Here is a 16,983-nt window from a genome sequence, read left to right on the forward strand (position 1 = left end):
TCCATTTGTATCGAACAATACAATTTTTAAAAAAATTTATTTTATCAACTTTTCTTCTGACGATGCTGTCTGTGTTGAGCGCTCAGTGGATCTGCGTTCGACTACTCCGCCTAGGCTGCACTGTCCAGTGCAGATCCACTGAGTGCACCGCAAGCTAGCAAGACAGAAGCTAAGCTCGTTGCAACATGGCAACTGCCTCAACACTACCCGAAATTGAGCCTCCCCCACCCTCATTCAGATCTGGCGTCTGGAACTATCTTGGTTTTCATGTGAAGCATGACCCTGATGGTAAGCGCGTCATGGACAAAAGTAAAACAGTATGTCGGATGTGCCACGCAATGCTCAATTGGTGGGAACTAGTGCGTTAGCGCAGTTAGCTTGTTAACGTGTTGACACCGTCCAGCCTCACGCACGGGACGATCCGTGTTAACGCCGACATCATCCTAGTGCAAAGACAAGTGGAAGCAGACAACAACAAGCACGCATGCTACAAACTTTACCCGAGTCATTTAGACAGCACATGATTCTCCTTATGAGGACCTGTGACAAAGTGGCCAGGACAGAATTCATTTGCCATTTGTCACTTGCATATATTGTTATTTTGTGTTCTGTTATCCTATAGTCTATCATAATGCTTTAATGTAAACACAGCACATGCAACCTTGGCTCAACATACTATCACGGGTCTGTTTGTGGTAGCATTGGTGATATTCATTTCATCTGTGCAAATGTACTTAAAGCTAAATGTCACTTCATCATTAATTGATTTGGATCTTTAATTTGTTTATGCAGTTAGGTTATACTTACCATTGTCTGTTCCTTTGAGCAGGTCCTATGTGTAAAACAGGTATGTGGGAAGGGCCGCCCCAGTACTTCCTGATTTTATAGGATATGATGTCACTGATCATGTCAATTGGGTGTAACCAAATGAAGGGGTGTTTCTTTTGTGTAAAATTGTTTATTTCATTTAAAATAACCTCATGAGTCAGATTAAGTGAAGAGATTGACTTTTCAAACTGTTTAGTTGGGTGAATAGGTTTGTTAAGTGGAAAAACTAATTTATTCCTGTTTCTTTGTCTAGACTGTGTTATTTAGTCTACCCTGTTTTCCGAATGGTAGAGGTTAATGAGATCCAGGTGTGAGTGGATTTCTATACAGGTGAGGTTTTGACTGACGGGTTCTTATGTTTTTGTGAAACAATTGTTGAAAGGCGACCAGAAAATAAAGAACACTTAAAAGAAACTTGAACAGTCTGCAGATGCTGTCTTCCTATCACTTTCCATGCTGCTTATGTTACGCTACTTCACAGAACCTGATATGTTTAATATGCTGCTGAGAATATACCCCAGAAGAAATGTAAAGTATAGCTTTTATTTTGGAAAGAGCCATTTCTCTGTAACAAACTCTCTTTTCCAAAGATGAGTGATTTCTCGATCAGATAGATTTTTTTTATTTTATTTTGTTGTTTCAGCAACATTAAATTTAAAAGCTTTATAATTTTAATAAATGACAAATTAAAAAGGCATGAACATTTTTTTGTATCGAAAAAATATCGAACCGTGAATTTTGTGTATCGTTGCACCCCTTATATATATATTTTATTTATTATACACACACACTTACTTTCTTGTCTGTTTACCACTGCCGCAAAAACATTGCCTTCCTATCTCTGCTTCCTCTGTCCCACAATTTGTCCTCCAGTGCAGTGTGGGGGGTGGATTGCTGTGCTCTGTAGAGACCCCAATTAGCAGGACAAGCATGCCTGCTGAAGGTCACTCCCAGAGCTTTGGTGTGAGAAAAAAGGAGGGCTGGGCCAGTGAGAAGTAGCTCTGACAGTGACCGGGCTGAGACTCTCAGCTGGACCCCAGAGTTCTCACATAACAACAACACTTTTTTAACCTTCTTAGCAGTTTGCATGATGTTAGCAAAAAGTGGCTGAGGGTTTTGCTAAAGGTCAAGTGTTCTCGGTGGATTGTCATACTATACTGCGACCATATCTGAGAGATCCATTTGTCATTAGCTCCAAAGTCCCCTACTTCATCAGCCCGTGTCTGGTGTCTGCTGTCGCTGCCTGATTGATGGCTCTGTCCTTATTGCAGGGAACTGGGGTCGATGGCAAAAAATTTGCTGCTGGGTGCATTAATGCTGTGTTCAGTGGCATAGACCTTTGAGCACGCCTCATCAGTCTTGAATCATTGGACGGCCACAGGAGATCTGTATGAGCAGGCATGATGCAAGACATGGAGAGAGGGGGAGCTAGGGACAGGAAAAGGAGTTTTAATCAGCTGGGTTAACTCTGTTACTCACATGACCCTATGTCACTGCTACAGGAGTATACTTAAATATTTTAAGCTTCAGAAGCCAATGCCAATGTTTACCAGTTTTCAATTTATTTGTCATGTTTTTCTTGTGATTTACTGATCTGTGCTAGGGGAAACGAAGACATCTCCATTGCAAAACATTATTCAATGGCTTTAAAATATTTTTGTCTTCATTGTGAAATCTTGGAACATTTAGCTAGCTTAAAATCACAGATAAATATCAACCATTTTCATGACTAATTGTCCTTTTATTTACTTATAATCTCTGTCAGAACTAGGGATAGGTATCGTTTAGGTTTTATCCGATACCAGTACCAAAACGGTACTTTTGAAACGGTGCCGGTGCTTAAACGGTGCTTGAACCGGTGCTTAAAGAATGAAGAACACAAACTTTGTCCTAAAACCTCTCATGTTCAGCTGTTTTTTTTGTAAAAAGATAACAATGTTAATCTTCTCTGCAGCTATAGGGTACATATGGTATCACTCTTGGCTGGAAGCAGTGCTTAAACAATGGAAAAAACAAACTTTGTCCAAAAACCTCTCATGTTTAGCTGTTTCCCACTTTTTCTTTGGTCGTTTTAGCCTTTTTGGCCAGGGTGAAGGGAGTATCTGCCATCAAACAAGAAGACAGCCGCATGTAACTACGACGGTGTTTGCTAGTTCACCTTACATGCATTAATGTAATAACGTGGTTAGCCTACTCAACGTAAATTACACACGAACAACATTAAGCTACTCATGCAGAGAAGAACGGCTGCTGCTGCCATCATCATCCGTCATCATTTCTGCTACACTGGCAGGGCTAGGGGCCAGGACTCTCCTCTTCGGGTTTTTGGGGGATGTTGCTAACTCCAGGTCCGATAACAGGCAACCCACCCGCAGTAGATGTGCATGGTGTGAGGTCTCGCAGCAAGCTATCAAATACGGCGCATTTCTCTGATTTTAAAAAAATGCTATGCGTCGCCAGGTGTTTCATCAGATTCGAGGTTCGCTTGCAAAGGTAAAATGATTGGCTGGAATCCAAAGTGTATGACATCTCAGGAAAAAATAATTATGGCACCGGATACCGGTACCCATCCCTAGTCAGAACTGTCTGAAATGGTTAGAAGGTAAGTTAAATCTGCTTCTTTTTATCACAGAAAAGAGCAAACTAATGGTTGCATGTGGCACTTAACAGTTTCTTTTGCAGCTGAATTTTGCAATTCACTTGCAAAATAAACACATTTGTTTGTGCAAAACAGTATTAACTTCATATCTGGCTGTGCTCAAATTCTGAATTAAAGCTGCTCAGTGATTTAATTGAATATTCATAAAATAGTCCTGTGTTTGATTATGATATTTAGCCTGTTTGCTTTGGTATTGTAGAGATTGTTGATTGTTTGTATAATAAACCAGTACCTGTGTAGGAGTAAAAACTGTGGAGCCATGACAACACCAGTATACACCAACAGAGTGTGTGTAGGCTCACTGTCAGACAGGCAGACGGAGGGGCCCTCACAGCCTGGGAGGGCCAGATGTTCCCATGCAGACACAGAGGTGATATGTTTGCCATGCTGGGCCTGTATTTGCCTGGCTCTCCACAGAGTCACCGGCTGGCTGCCCGATACCCCTAACTGTTGTGTGCTGGGGAAAGAGGGCGGGGGTGGAGAGGCACGCACATAAACTCTGGAGATGAAAGAAACCTGCAAATGTCTTGTGTGTTGCCAGGGGCAAAAGAAGCACCTCTCATACAGTGCTGTCCACTGGAGAAAGAGCTGCATTTGCCTTCTTTTTTTTCCTCTCTCAGATGACCACCAGATACGAGAAGGGCTGGGTTCAGCATCGCTGGAAGGCCAGGCTGAATGTTAGAGCTGCTATGGAGGCGGCTGACCTTCCCAACCTTTAATAGACACTCGAGGGACGTAGATTAGCCTTTACTGAACACATATACAATGTTGTTTATAACAGGGAAATGGCTATCTGTTTTTGACGTGTATGACAACAGATCTGGTCTTCGCCACCAGACCTGCAACTCTTTAATCTATTTTTACCAGCTGAATAAGTGGACGGTAAAAATCTGCATTTTCTGGCTTTAAAAGCTGAAACATGTTGCAGTGTTTTCCACACATTGCCTTTTATAAACCAATAAGCAATTAAACAGCATACAACATACCAGAGTTTAAGGTGAAGCGCTAGTTCACTAAAATTCTTTTAGAGGTCAGTGTTTATTAATTGCAGCATGGCCCTGAGTTATTGAAGCATCTAGATTTTTAAAATTACTGATATTCTTTCACCACTTGGTGCTCACAAGCGTCTCACAAGCCACACTTAAGACTTTAAGTTATCTAAACCAAGCATGTGAGAAATGCGACGGCATTAAATAGGAAGAATTCTGGTAAACACAGTTGTAATGGAGGGCATTAAAGCAAAATTGTTGACGTGAGTTTTCCCGCAGAGTTGGATCAGGCATACGTCTAATTAAAGTTCTTTCTTTATGTGTTTGTACTGGTGTCTATACAGCTCATATGGGAGAGAGGCCAGTTAGTATAATGGCACAGTGGATAAATCTCTCACAGCAGGCCTGTGTAACACTGGAAGCTGTTTTTGTGTGTTAAGCCCTTTTAGGATGATTTGTGAGAGTCAGCGCTTACACAGTTCTGCTAAGCAGAGCTGCTCTGACCCTGCACCCCCACTAAATCAGTTCAGCCCTTGCAAACAGGCCAGAGCTGGTTAATACTGGGTCAATAATATGGGTCTGAGTGGGACAAACACACAGAGACTTAACTTTTTTTTCCCTCTCTTAAACACAGCATACATGTCAATAATAAGGCAGTGGATATACAGAGGAGGTCATTATTCCTACAGGGGGAAGTCACTAGTGCATATGTACGTGTGTGTATGTCGTTTTTTTTACATGTTGTGTATGTGTATATGAGAGAGAGCAGGAGAGAGTGAGAGCTGGGTGAACAGCTGCATTGATTTGGTTTTGTTTGCTGTCTACTCAGAGCAGAAATGTAAGCCGTGGGAACACCTGGAGAGTGGGGAAAATGGGAGAAGAGGTGGTGGTGGTGTCAGCTCTGCCCCTGGCTCTGTACCAAGCATACATGGATGCACAAATGCACACACACACACACACACCTCACATGTGTGAGGGCAGCCTGGGATCCCAATCAGCAGCACTTAACAAAGCTTTCCTCTTTCTGCCTTTAATCGCAGGCTCAATTTGTCACTGGGGTGTCCAATTTCTGATAAGCGCTTTGACTGAGAGAGGAGAGGTGGGGAAGAACACAAAATGGATGCACCTGCTAACAAATGAAATCAAACCACTCCATCTTCATTTCCCCCCTTTTCCACCAGCTGGAACAATGCTGCCTTGCTTTAGCTCTCGGCACATTGAGTTATTTCCCACTAACTGGAGTTATTTTCCCCCCACTAACCAGCTAGAGGGCCTGGCTGACTTGCAGTCAAATAGGTAGCATCGCCTGATCCTTTAATGTCAAATTCTTCCACACTGACCATCCTCCTCCTGCTGGCTGAATATTGTTTAGCAGGTCCCTCCTTTTTTTTGGTTTATAGCTGTAAGATGGGAAAAGTTAAGGATGAGACGTTCCATTCTCAGATTTCTGACCATCAGAGTACTTCGTGTAGGTTTACTTGTGAGGCTAAGTATGGAAGTCAATCCTTTGAGGTATGTTGAGGCCAAATGGCCCAATTTCCTTGCCGAAGTGCATTTTCATTTGTGCGTGTTGGGACAAGTTCATTGTCGGGCTTGTTATTTTTGTGCATCAATATAATTGTTTTGTATACTGAGTCTAATTGCGGTATATCGCATTACTTTATCCTGCTTCTAAGACAACTGTGCAATTTGTTACAGAGCCACATACAAAGCAAGCAGCTTGAAAAAAAAAACAGCTGCCTCAGGTCTGGTGATTTCTATCACTTGCTGCACATACCACAACAAGCACACACTCACAATACACAATACTGCATTCTACTCTAGTTAGTGTTGGTGTCTAACCATAATATTCCAGTCCGGTACCAAAGCCCACAGTGTAACATCTGACACAGCAGCATGTGACTCAGCACATTGTTGTCTGGTGTGATGTCAGGATATGTGAAGATAACACAGATGTGGTGGCACCAGTGAGGAGATGAAAAGAGCGGCGATGATAATGGTGTGTTTGTGTGAGCGCTGTATCTGGTTGTGTGATCTGATGGTTACCAGAAGGCTGGATTAGCATTGGAGTTCTTGCAGCTATGATTCTTAAACTTTTCTTCTTCTTTATTTAGGACTATTGTCAAGATGCTACAGCCTCACTGTGGTAGCACTCGTACTTCCTTTTTACATTTGCTTCCAAGCGATCAAGTCAAATGGTAATTGCAGCACCGAGCAAAGACGTGCCCAGTATTTGAACCTTATCACGAGTGACTTTTGAACAGCCTCTCAGTAATTTAAATACGTGCCAATCAGAACTCCTCTAAGCTGAATTAACAGTTAGGAAATCAATTCCAATCTCCAGTGTTGCTTTATGAAATCTTTGCTTTCCTCTTCTTTTACTGTATGTCAGATTTTTTTCCCCCCTCCCTCAGGTGTTTTAAGAGTCATGTCTGAGAATAGGCTGGCTCTTTCCTCACTGAGGCATGCCCAGCTTCTGGCTGTGCTCTCGATGGATTTGCTGCAGATAAATAAATAACTAGGCTGGCACCCCTCACTTTGGTTCCCCTCTGTTTTGGCAGGCCATCCACACTGCATTTTCTATCAGGTGTAAACATGTCTGTCAAATGGCGCAGTCAGGGGCCCTGGCATTTTGGCATTCATGACGCCATGCATGCACCGCTGCCAGCACTTTCTGTCTGCCCGTCTGACCTTGGCCAGCCTTGACGTGGCTGAGCACTCTTAGCTCTACCTTCCACTTTTGTAGAGCTCTTGGGGAAGCCAAGCAGGCTTAAGTGGCTGTTAGTGAAACTGACCCCAAGTTGAAGAACGGACTTTGGCTGGCTGTCCTTGCAGCAGTTATGTGGTGGATGGGTAATGACCATGACATAGCTGTGGCATACATATCCTAGCTAGACCAGGACACTTGCAGGCGGATACGTTTTCATTCTCTCATCTCGCTACCATGTCGCTGTCATCATCTCCACTGTGACGAGCCGTGGTCATCATCCAAGAGGCTACGAACTACTGATGCAAATACAAGACACGACAAATGGGGTCAGCCTGATAAGAGAAGAGGCCTCTTACTGTCAGGGTGTTTCCTTTTCTCAGTTTCATGGTGCACAACTTCTCTAAGAGTCTGTGTTCTCATCCTGAAACCAACCCTCCATATCTGACACCTATGCAAAGATTTAGCCAATTCAACTGTGGACTGTGCAGTATTCTAGGGGCATGCTGCCTCTCTCCGCTCCACATCCACCGTCTCACCTCGGGGAACTGTCACTCTTTCATCAGTTAGTTACTGAGCATTCATACTGTCTCCCAGTTGTTTCACAAACCCCTCCCTCCCTGTAAAGAAGAGCATCTTCAAGTAGCTGTCTTCCTCTCTCCCACAGTATTGCAGCAGTTTCCTTACTTGACAGATTTATCCCTGACACACTTGCAACTTGGAAACCACTACTTTACAGACTCTCAATTTGTGTGCAAGTTGAGTTTGGGTTGGCTGTCTTCTCTTCTGCTTCTTCTTCTTTCTTTTTTTTTCTTTTTTTTCTTTTTTTAAATTTTTTTTAACCCTCTACTCGTGATCAGAGCTATCTCCAACTCTTTCGCCCTTTCTCTTTTGGCGCGAGATAACACTCGGGGTTGATGAGGGGATCTCTGCTAACTGAAAAGCAAACGGCCCACCCCGAACGCCTCGGGATGTGCTGGAGTCATCAGGATCCATTGTGTGAAACTGTGAAACCAGCCTGTCATAGCCTAACACGCCCGTGTCCCTCAGCTAGCAACAGCAATCCTTCCTGCCTCTGTTGTTTGTGCAGCCTGATGGGCTAATGAAGGCCATACCAAAGTGTTATTTCTTCCCACCGTGCTCAAGAGCCAAGGCTTTTTCCCCTTTCTTTTGACAGAATACTCTGGTTTGGTATTCAAGGGTAAAAAGCTGTTCTCATCTTCCTGCTCTCTTTTTTTTTTCTTCTTCTTTCTTTACCTCCTATTCAGACTCGGCTTGCAAAGAAAAGTAATTTCACTCTTTCTGTCCCTGAGAGAATCAACACAGTGAAGTTGCATTGAATTCCTGCTGCAACATTTTTTTTTTCTTGGCTCTATTTCAGACCCATAACCTGGGGGTAAACATGCAATTAAAATAACAGCAGCCTGCTTTCTCCTCCACTCTCTTCTTCAGCTGTTAGCGCAAGCCATGTACAACATGGTGACTAGGCTCTCCTAATTGCTTTTGCTCATAATTGGTATAGAAAAACTGCTAATATAATACCAGCATCCAAACATGCTTTCTCACCTTATTTCCCCCACCCTCCCCCTCCTTCATTGTATTTCTGCACAAATATTGTAGATGTCTGCTTCTAATTAGCTTATTTTCTGTGCCCCCCCCACCCCCCGTGCATCACTGCTGCTGGATATTTTAATATGCTATGCAATTAGCCTGATGCTATTTCCAAATTTCTAACAAATGCAGATTATAGTTGATGGAGAGGATATTGATCAAAACAATCAGCACATAAATGCAGTCAGCTGGTCTCATTTCCTAAATGGCTTCCATCTATCCTCTTCCTCCTTCACTTCTCTGCAATTTTTTTTTTCAAACTTTCAGATGGCTTTCTATTTCTCCTTCCCCAGTGAGGAATGAAAAGAAAATATAGGTCAGCTTTTATGGGAGCAATTTGACACATGACACAAGCCATGCGCATCACTTGCTCAAGTCCTGATTTGTCTTCTTGCCTTTATTTGTCTATAATGAAAGCCGCACAGTTATTCACACGCTTTATTACAGTTCTATAAGTAGCTGGTGGAGACTTGCCGAGTCACGGGGGCCCCCCCTAATACTTTGAGAACCCCGTAGTGTCTGTCTGCACGGGGCTGATAGTGTGAGACGCCTGGCTAAACTCCACCAAGCCAATCCCTGCTCCACAGGCCTTCCCAGCTGGCTTGGCTGGGCCTCCTTATACGCAACTGTGTTTCCACTTATAACAGGAGAGGCTTGTCTCTGTACGACAAGGACTATTAGGTGATTAGGGTAGATATTTACCTGAATGGATGGGCAGCTTGAGGGTCAAGCACCCTGTTTAGAGTAGGCTAAACCCCCTGGTAGTTACAGGGCAATTTGGACAGCCAGCAGGCGACCCAGTCATGTGTCCAATTACATCCTGCAGAGAGGCACCTCCAACTATCGCGAGCTTGGTCCCTGTCTGGATCTGACACTCTGTCAGGTGTAGTCGTGCCGCTTCTGATACAAATAGTCTGAGTGTTGGGAGGGGAAAAAAAAAAGAAAGCCTCCATGGGGGTGTGCGCCTTTGTAGAAAGTGCCACTGTTTGGCGTGTGATGTATATTTGAAGTCACTGTGGCAGTGGTGCTGAAAGGCAAGTCAGTAAACGTCAGGCTTCTGTCTGTCAGGTTTCATGTCCGCCTGCTCTGCGCTACAAAGCAGAGCGTCAGCTTGGGCATTACCATAGGCTGACCTTTGCTTCTGCACTCCCCACTGCACACTTTTCTGACATTCAGGGGCGCTGTGGGGGAGGCAGGAAGGGGGTGGCCTGTTGGGTGGTTGTTGTTTTTTTGCATGTAGTGTGTTGTGTGTGTTCTTACAACAAATTAAGGGACAGTTATGTGCTCGGTTTTGTTTTGTTTTCCCCAACATCATTTCACTCTGCTGCCACCGTTCTGCTTTTGAAACCCTCCTAACAAAGACACTGCTGTATTTGATATTTAGCTTTCTTCCACACCAAACCTGCCTGTTGTCAAAGAGATTGCTGTTATCTTTCTGTGAAATCTTGGCATCCTGATAAATGAGAGAGGGCTGGAAATCTTGCCTGCTGACATCAAGGCACCATGTACCTAAAATCCTTCCAAGGCCAGAGGGAAAAGAATAACATATCAACCCAATTAAAGTTAATGCATGGTGACACGCTGAATTGAGGGCAGGGATTGCAGCCATATGGCAGTCCAGGCTGTAAATCAGAAGGCACAGGAAAGGGGAGGAGGATGAGAGGAGTGGGAGCAGAGGCCAAGCAACAGAAAAGGTGACGCAGTGTCAGTGCGGCAGAACACCCCCGAAATCCTCAGATCCATCTCAGAACTGCCCCCTCCCCATGCAGCACCCTAAGGTGCAATCCCCTCAGGTATCTGTGTAGAACTGGGTTTTTTTTTTGTTTTGTTTTTTTTTTTGGGGGGGGGGGGGGGGATGGGGGGTGTCTCTGCTGCTTGCTGGGAGGATTTAAATGAGCTGTCATCCTGACCTTTTTGAGCTCCTGCTTTTTAAAGCAAGTTCAGCCCCCGCCACCCCTCTACTACCACCCTAAACCCGCTACCCTTCTTTCTTCTATTTCACCTTTCTCTCTCGCTTTGTCACTCTTTCCTCCACTTGTCTCTTCTCCCCGCAGGGGGGAAGACACTTTTAAGCCATCACCCTGCGGCAGACAGGCATGGCAAGGTTGTTATGTGGGTAATTGCCTCTCTCATAGACGCTTGTTTGTCTGCGCTCACTTGCCACCCTCCTCTGATGCCACACGGCAAACGGGGAGGGCACGGACTCTGTAGACTTAATTTGCTCCCTGACTGTTCTTCAGTGCTGATTAAGCAAGCATCTGTGGTGTTTTTGAATACAGCAGTAAGCCAAGTGGAGCATGGCTAACGTTTTCTCCCTCACTGTTACATCAAATTATTGCACAAAGTGGCAGACATTTATGGGAGCCGTAGCCATGTTTATTCATTTCTTTCCACCCCGTCCCTAGCTGACTCCATTGTTTAATGTCCCCGAAATAAGGGCCTCTTTGAGGTCTGGAGGACTGCAGTATCGATCAGAGACGCACTAACTTGTCAGAGCCAGGCCTCTTGAGTGTGTTCTTTTTGGGTATACAGGAGTCATTAATTTCCTCTGCCACGGTCTGATAGTGGCAGAGAAGTAAAGTGTGGGTAGCGGGGTCCAACTAGGTGACTAACATGCAAGTCGAGGAGGAGGAGGAGGAGGGACTGAGTCGATTTAAAGCTGCCAGTCCCTCAGGCCCAGCCTGCCCGTTTTACTTCAGCTGTTTGATGTTTAATTGAAGTTGTTATTGGCATCAAATGTCACCTTACCCGATGCTCCAGGTGTGAATCAGTTTCTAATTGAAAGGTAACTATGTCTCCCCCAGCCCCGTGCCTCAGGGGACTTGCTACTGAGTTCTATTAGCCCGCACCCAGCCTCTGCATCGACAGGCACCATGTGCTGCCTTGGAGTTATGTCTGACCTCTCCCTTTCCCTCTCTTTTTCTCTCCACAGTGTGAGGAGAAGTGTGTGTCCCATGTTGCATTAGTGTCTGTGTGAAATGCTGGCCTGTCTGCCAGGGCCAGGTGACCTCCCCCTCCAGCTTCTCCCCCACACGCAGATGAACACTGGACTTCAGAAATGTAAGTACTGCTCTCGGGACACACATGCACACTGTTAACTACCACCACCACCATCATCCCACACAACAAACCAAGCTGTTACAATCCTGCTGGCCGCCCCACATTAGATCCCCATGCCAACCCTGGCCTGGATCTCTTCTGCAGCTCTGTGTTAAAACCAGAAAGAGTGAGAGTGAGAGAGAATATTTTAGTGCTCCAGGACCATAGATCTGTCTTCAAGGGAAATTAAGATGAACCGCACCATTAATTTGCTGATGAAAGGCAAACCGGCTCCCTCCCTCTCTCATCGCCCCTGAGGATCTGTCTGTCACAAGAGTGTGGTCCTGTGTGCTGACTGCAACATTGCATGTGTTTGAACATGAGCATCTCAGCTACTTTTCACCATCAGGAAGAGTCAGTTACTGTCAGACTTGCAGACAGATTGCGGCTGAGTGGTTTTGCCCCGATGATCTTGTAATGTGGGTGAATTTAAGAAGCAATCTGCTGGCCCGGTTTAACAGCAGAGTAGTCAGTGCCGGCCCGCTGAATTCAATGTGTTTGAATTTTACAACTGCTGAAAAACTTGGACACTTTTGGGTGTCAGCAGCACAAATGGAGAGTCGAAGTCAGCAAATGCCAGCGAGAGCGCAGACTTCAGAGGCTCTGACAAGTGATGATGAAGGAGAAAAATACACAAAGAAACAGTAGATTACCATTGTTCTTTGTTTTTAAGAGTGTAAATATATTCACATTTTGTTATGAATTGCACAGTTTGTCCATTTGATGCCAGGTCACAGTCATACTTGCCTTTTGTCTCATCTTCAGTTAGTTTTTTATACCCAGCAGATCAGTCACGTCTGAGACATTATGCTCAATATTTTTGGTCAGCTTTATTTACACAAAACGTCTTGGTCTCCTTTTCCTCCTGTCTCCTTCCTGAGCTCAGCTCCAGGCGTGACCCATTTCTACTGCCCTTTTTTTTTTCTTCTTTTTTTTTTTGTAAAATGCTCCAGCTCATCAAGACTGTAATTTCAGAATCACAGTAATCAGCCAACCCCCAGGAGATCAGCAAGCACGAGGGAGTCTGCTAAGTGCCAGCGTCTGTTGCCTCACTCAGGCAGGCTTGTGACATGGTACAGCCATCAGCCAGACTCTTTCCCTGCTCTTCCTTTATGTGACACACTAAGACAACTGGAGCTCAATTTGTTTTTTCTGCTCAGGACTGTAATCCATTTAGGTGATGGATTGTGCTTCCCACAGCCACGGCCATTCCTAGAAGTGTAATTCCAGTCCTTTTTTTTTTTTTCTTATCATTTTCTCATAATGCTTTTCATCTGTTAGTCAAACAGGCACGGTATTGCATCAAAAGCCACCGACCCGAATGACATGTGAACTGTATCATTTTTATCAAAGTGCCATGAAAAAAAGTGAATTTGAAAAGAAATAGGCTCTCTCTGGTTTGCCTCTTTTACCACCCATAATCTATCACCTGTAGCTCACCTCCTGCATGTTAGCAGTCTTAGCAGTTGTCAGGCCTGAACCCTCAAGTAATGCTCCACCGTCTCCCTGCTGGCTGTCCACAGAGTTCACTGTCTCTCCAGAGCTTCTATCGCTTACCCAGCACAGAAGATAATTTGACAGCTTGACTCCGTGAGAGATGTGCTCGACTGCTTTTAGGTGAAATTCATAGACTGGTTGTTACTTGAAATCTTTATTCAGTGCACTGACAAGTCCTTGCAAAAAAAAGAAAAAGGGGGAAAAAAGCTCAGATGGGAGGTTTACATAATTAGCTCCTATTTGTTTTGCTATTCTTGAGCTCGAGCCTTTCAGCTACTCGGTGCTCCCTAATGCCGAGTCTTGTGTAACACAATCTTGTCTTTGACACTTTCCCACCACTCGATAATCACCAAGAGCTCCAAAACGCCAGGCTGGCTGTGCCCTGCCTCTCCTCCTGCGGGGGAATCTGCGCACTGGAGAGTCATTTAAAGTTACGAGCTTGCAGGCTGCTGTCAGAGGCAAGGCCAGGGCAGCTGCTCTATTTATCATCAGGGAGTGTCTGCTAACAGATGACGGCTGTGAAATGTAAAGGCTGTCAGAGGAGCAGATCAGGTACGCTAAGAGACAGCAGGTCACGAAGAAAACTGCTCATCCTCCAGGCAGGATGACTCAAGTACCAGGAAGTGGCCCTTGGTCCTCACATCTCACAGGCAGAACAAACTGTGAGTACAGCTGGGCCACTTGGCTGATTCTCACATCTTAGTCCCCACTGAGATCAAAAGCAACCTTCTCTTCCTCCTCTCCTCATAATAGTTTTCATTTTCTTTGAAGGTTATGCTCTCTTCATAACTCGGCAAAAATGTAGGGAGGTCTCTTCACATGAGAAACCAAACTCATATGTCTAATTTGATGCCGAAGCTTCAGACCTAATTTCCTGCTCTTGTGTGAAAAATGCAATTTACAGCAGCATGAGCCTCTGCTCCCTGCTGCTTAAACCTTGTTCAATAAAAACAGTAGTTTGAATAAAAGAAACCCTAATTAGTGCCTGCTGACTGTGCACTTGTGTTCCAACTAGCTCGCTTGCAGTGGGATAATTAGCGCGCGGCCCGACTGCCCTCTTTCCCCTGCTCCCTCCCTGGAAACGTGCTTAGCTGGAGATCTGAGAGATGATGTGCTTGCAGCCACCAGCAGCCGCCTACAAACTTCACTCATATTCCTCATTAACCCTCCCTTGATGCTTTAAGCCCTTCAACTAATCCAGGTTCCAGGTTAAGGTTGAAATGCTAATAAGCTACACTTGCTTACTAGAACCCATAATCAACAGCTGCCAGGAGCCTTAAGCAGATGTAAACAGCGAGAGGTCGATTTTATCCACTGTTAGTGGGGAAGCTGCTCTAAACAGTAATTTACCGATTTCATTACACATTTTACAGCGGTGCTGTTAAACCCTTTATCCTGATTTGCCTTTTTTTCCCTCCCCCCTCCCCAAAATGTCAGCCTAAGCTGTGTTAACAATGTATAATCCCTTTTCCAATTTAATGGATTGGTCACTTTCCATTGGCAGTGCTTTCTTTGCTACTTGCCTGAATCTTACAACTTAAGTATAAAACTCATTACACAAATGCCAGTGGCAAAGAAATAACACTGTAGGCAGTTACATGTCTGTGGGTTAGTATTTTTTTGTTTGTTTAAATTTTTTTCTTGCTGTAGATTTCAATCTAAAAGAAACGGTTCTCTTCCCCTGCATAAAAATATCAAAAAATGCACTTTTTTTTGGTCAATTTGAGGTTTTTATTAAAATTGCATGTATTTTACCTTCGTTCTATTTGGATCTCTCATGTGAACTAGTCTAGAAGCCTCCACAGAAAACATGAAGTGATTTTGCATTTAAATGTGCTGTAGTTATTAAAAAGCGGGGTTATTATTTTTATTTCCATCTCCTTATTTTTATTCGTGGACTTCTATTAGCTCCAGTAATTTTGCATGACCTCAGTGCCATTCATCTTCTATCTGAAACAACAGCAAAACCAGCTTTCTTATGAATGGCTGTGTCTCTTTCAAAGATGTCGCCAACAACAGGTGGGTGTGGCTGCTTCATGCTTCAGAGTGTGATTGGGATATCATCAACTGACATCACACAGAGCCAAGAGTAGAAAAAAACACTCAACTGGAGCATGCAGAGCAGTTTGAAGCCTGATTTTTGGCTCACCGGGATTACCTTCATGTGTGCTGACATTCGTGTTTTTAAAACTTTGGCCAACATATATGACAGAATGTAAGGAAAAGCATAACATTCTGTCATGCTGTGCACAATCTTGGTATCAAATAGAAGATTCCATCCCCGTAAAATGATAAAAGATGTTTTATTCATCGCAACAGATGATGTACTCACTTCCCACCCACTTACAACCCTTTCTACAGCTACACTGACATGAGGTTTTGACAGCAGCTGCAGACCACGGAGGCTGTGCCAAGATCTTCCAAACTGAACACCGAGAGCAAACAACTTGCATTTATTAATGCATACTCCTTTATACTCTTTGCACTCTGTAGTAAAGGTAACCTACTAATTACTGGGAAAACTGAGTGAGGTTTTATTTGTGTTATCTTTTCAAACTTCCTTTGGTTTTTTTGGGGTTTGTTTTTTTTTTTTTTGCAGGCTCATTAATCATTTCCTGTATTTGACAGCAAACAACTTGCATTTATTAATGCATACTCCTTTATACTCTTTGCACTCTGTAGTAAAGGTAACCTACTAATTACTGGGAAAACTGAGTGAGGTTTTATTTGTGTTATCTTTTCAAACTTCCTTTGGTTTTTTTGGGGTTTTTTTTTTTTTTTTTTTGCAGGCTCATTAATCATTTCCTGTATTTGACAGGTGAAACCTCTGCTCATCATGTCTGTGTGCTCCTGTGTAAGTGTTCATTTATCTGTGTTTGCTTACCCTGGCATTTATTCAGTGACAGACATTAGGCCTCAGCGATGGTGGGTGTCAAGCTCCAGCTCTTTGGCCCAGACCCCTGCATTAATGAGGCTGCCATCAGCAGGCTGAATGCTTAGTTACAGCCGCCCCCTGTGTGCCGCCCTATGCCGGCCCCGCACATCGCTGCCCATTGTTTCCTGTTCACAAATAAAGCTCGAATTAATTAGCCAGTTGGCACAACTCTTAGTGCCGCCATGTCAGCGCCCTCCATTCAGCTCCGCGCCTCATCCCACATGTCCAGTCCTCCCGCTGTGAGACCATGGCTGCCTGAAACCACAGACCTCTGCCAGAATTTCAGACTTTTAAAATTACTGCTCACTCAACAACAGAGGAGTAGCCAGTGTGCTATAAAGATGTGTTTTACTTGAGCTGAAAATCCCCCCCCCTCCTCAAACAGGATGAAAGAGGGAATTAAATGGAGCTCAGAGACCGGTCAGAGCAGCGATTCTCTTCACACATCGGCTCCACTCATGTCCATCAGTCAGAGAGGTGTGGTGGAAGTAGGTCAGGCTGGCAGGGCTGAGGTGATTGGGGTAGCATGGTGGAGGACAGCAGGGACAGAAGCCTTTTTTTTTTCTTTTTTTCTTTTTTTTTGTGGAAGTGAGATCAGTGTGTTAGAAAGATGCGAGCAGTCACATCCACCGAGGCTGAAAATGGACACAAGCGGTTG

At 44.2% G+C, this 16,983-nt stretch overlaps 1 protein-coding gene across 3 annotated transcripts in view; it reads left to right on the forward strand.

The window, feature by feature from the left end:
* fam222ba (family with sequence similarity 222 member Ba) overlaps positions 1 to 16,983 on the forward strand; it is a 29,746-nt gene that overhangs the window by 8,946 nt on the left and 3,817 nt on the right. For all 3 annotated transcript variants that reach the window (XM_085175573.1, XM_085175572.1, XM_085175571.1), the window contains exon 2: positions 11,727 to 11,854. In XM_085175573.1, coding sequence (XP_085031699.1) covers positions 11,773 to 11,854 — 82 coding nt within the window. In that variant the 5' untranslated portion in view covers positions 11,727 to 11,772. The remainder of the gene's footprint in view (positions 1 to 11,726; positions 11,855 to 16,983) is intronic.

This window comes from Neolamprologus multifasciatus, chromosome 10 (assembly GCF_963576455.1).
Source record: "Neolamprologus multifasciatus chromosome 10, fNeoMul1.2, whole genome shotgun sequence".
Classification (NCBI taxonomy): Eukaryota; Metazoa; Chordata; class Actinopteri; order Cichliformes; family Cichlidae; genus Neolamprologus; species Neolamprologus multifasciatus.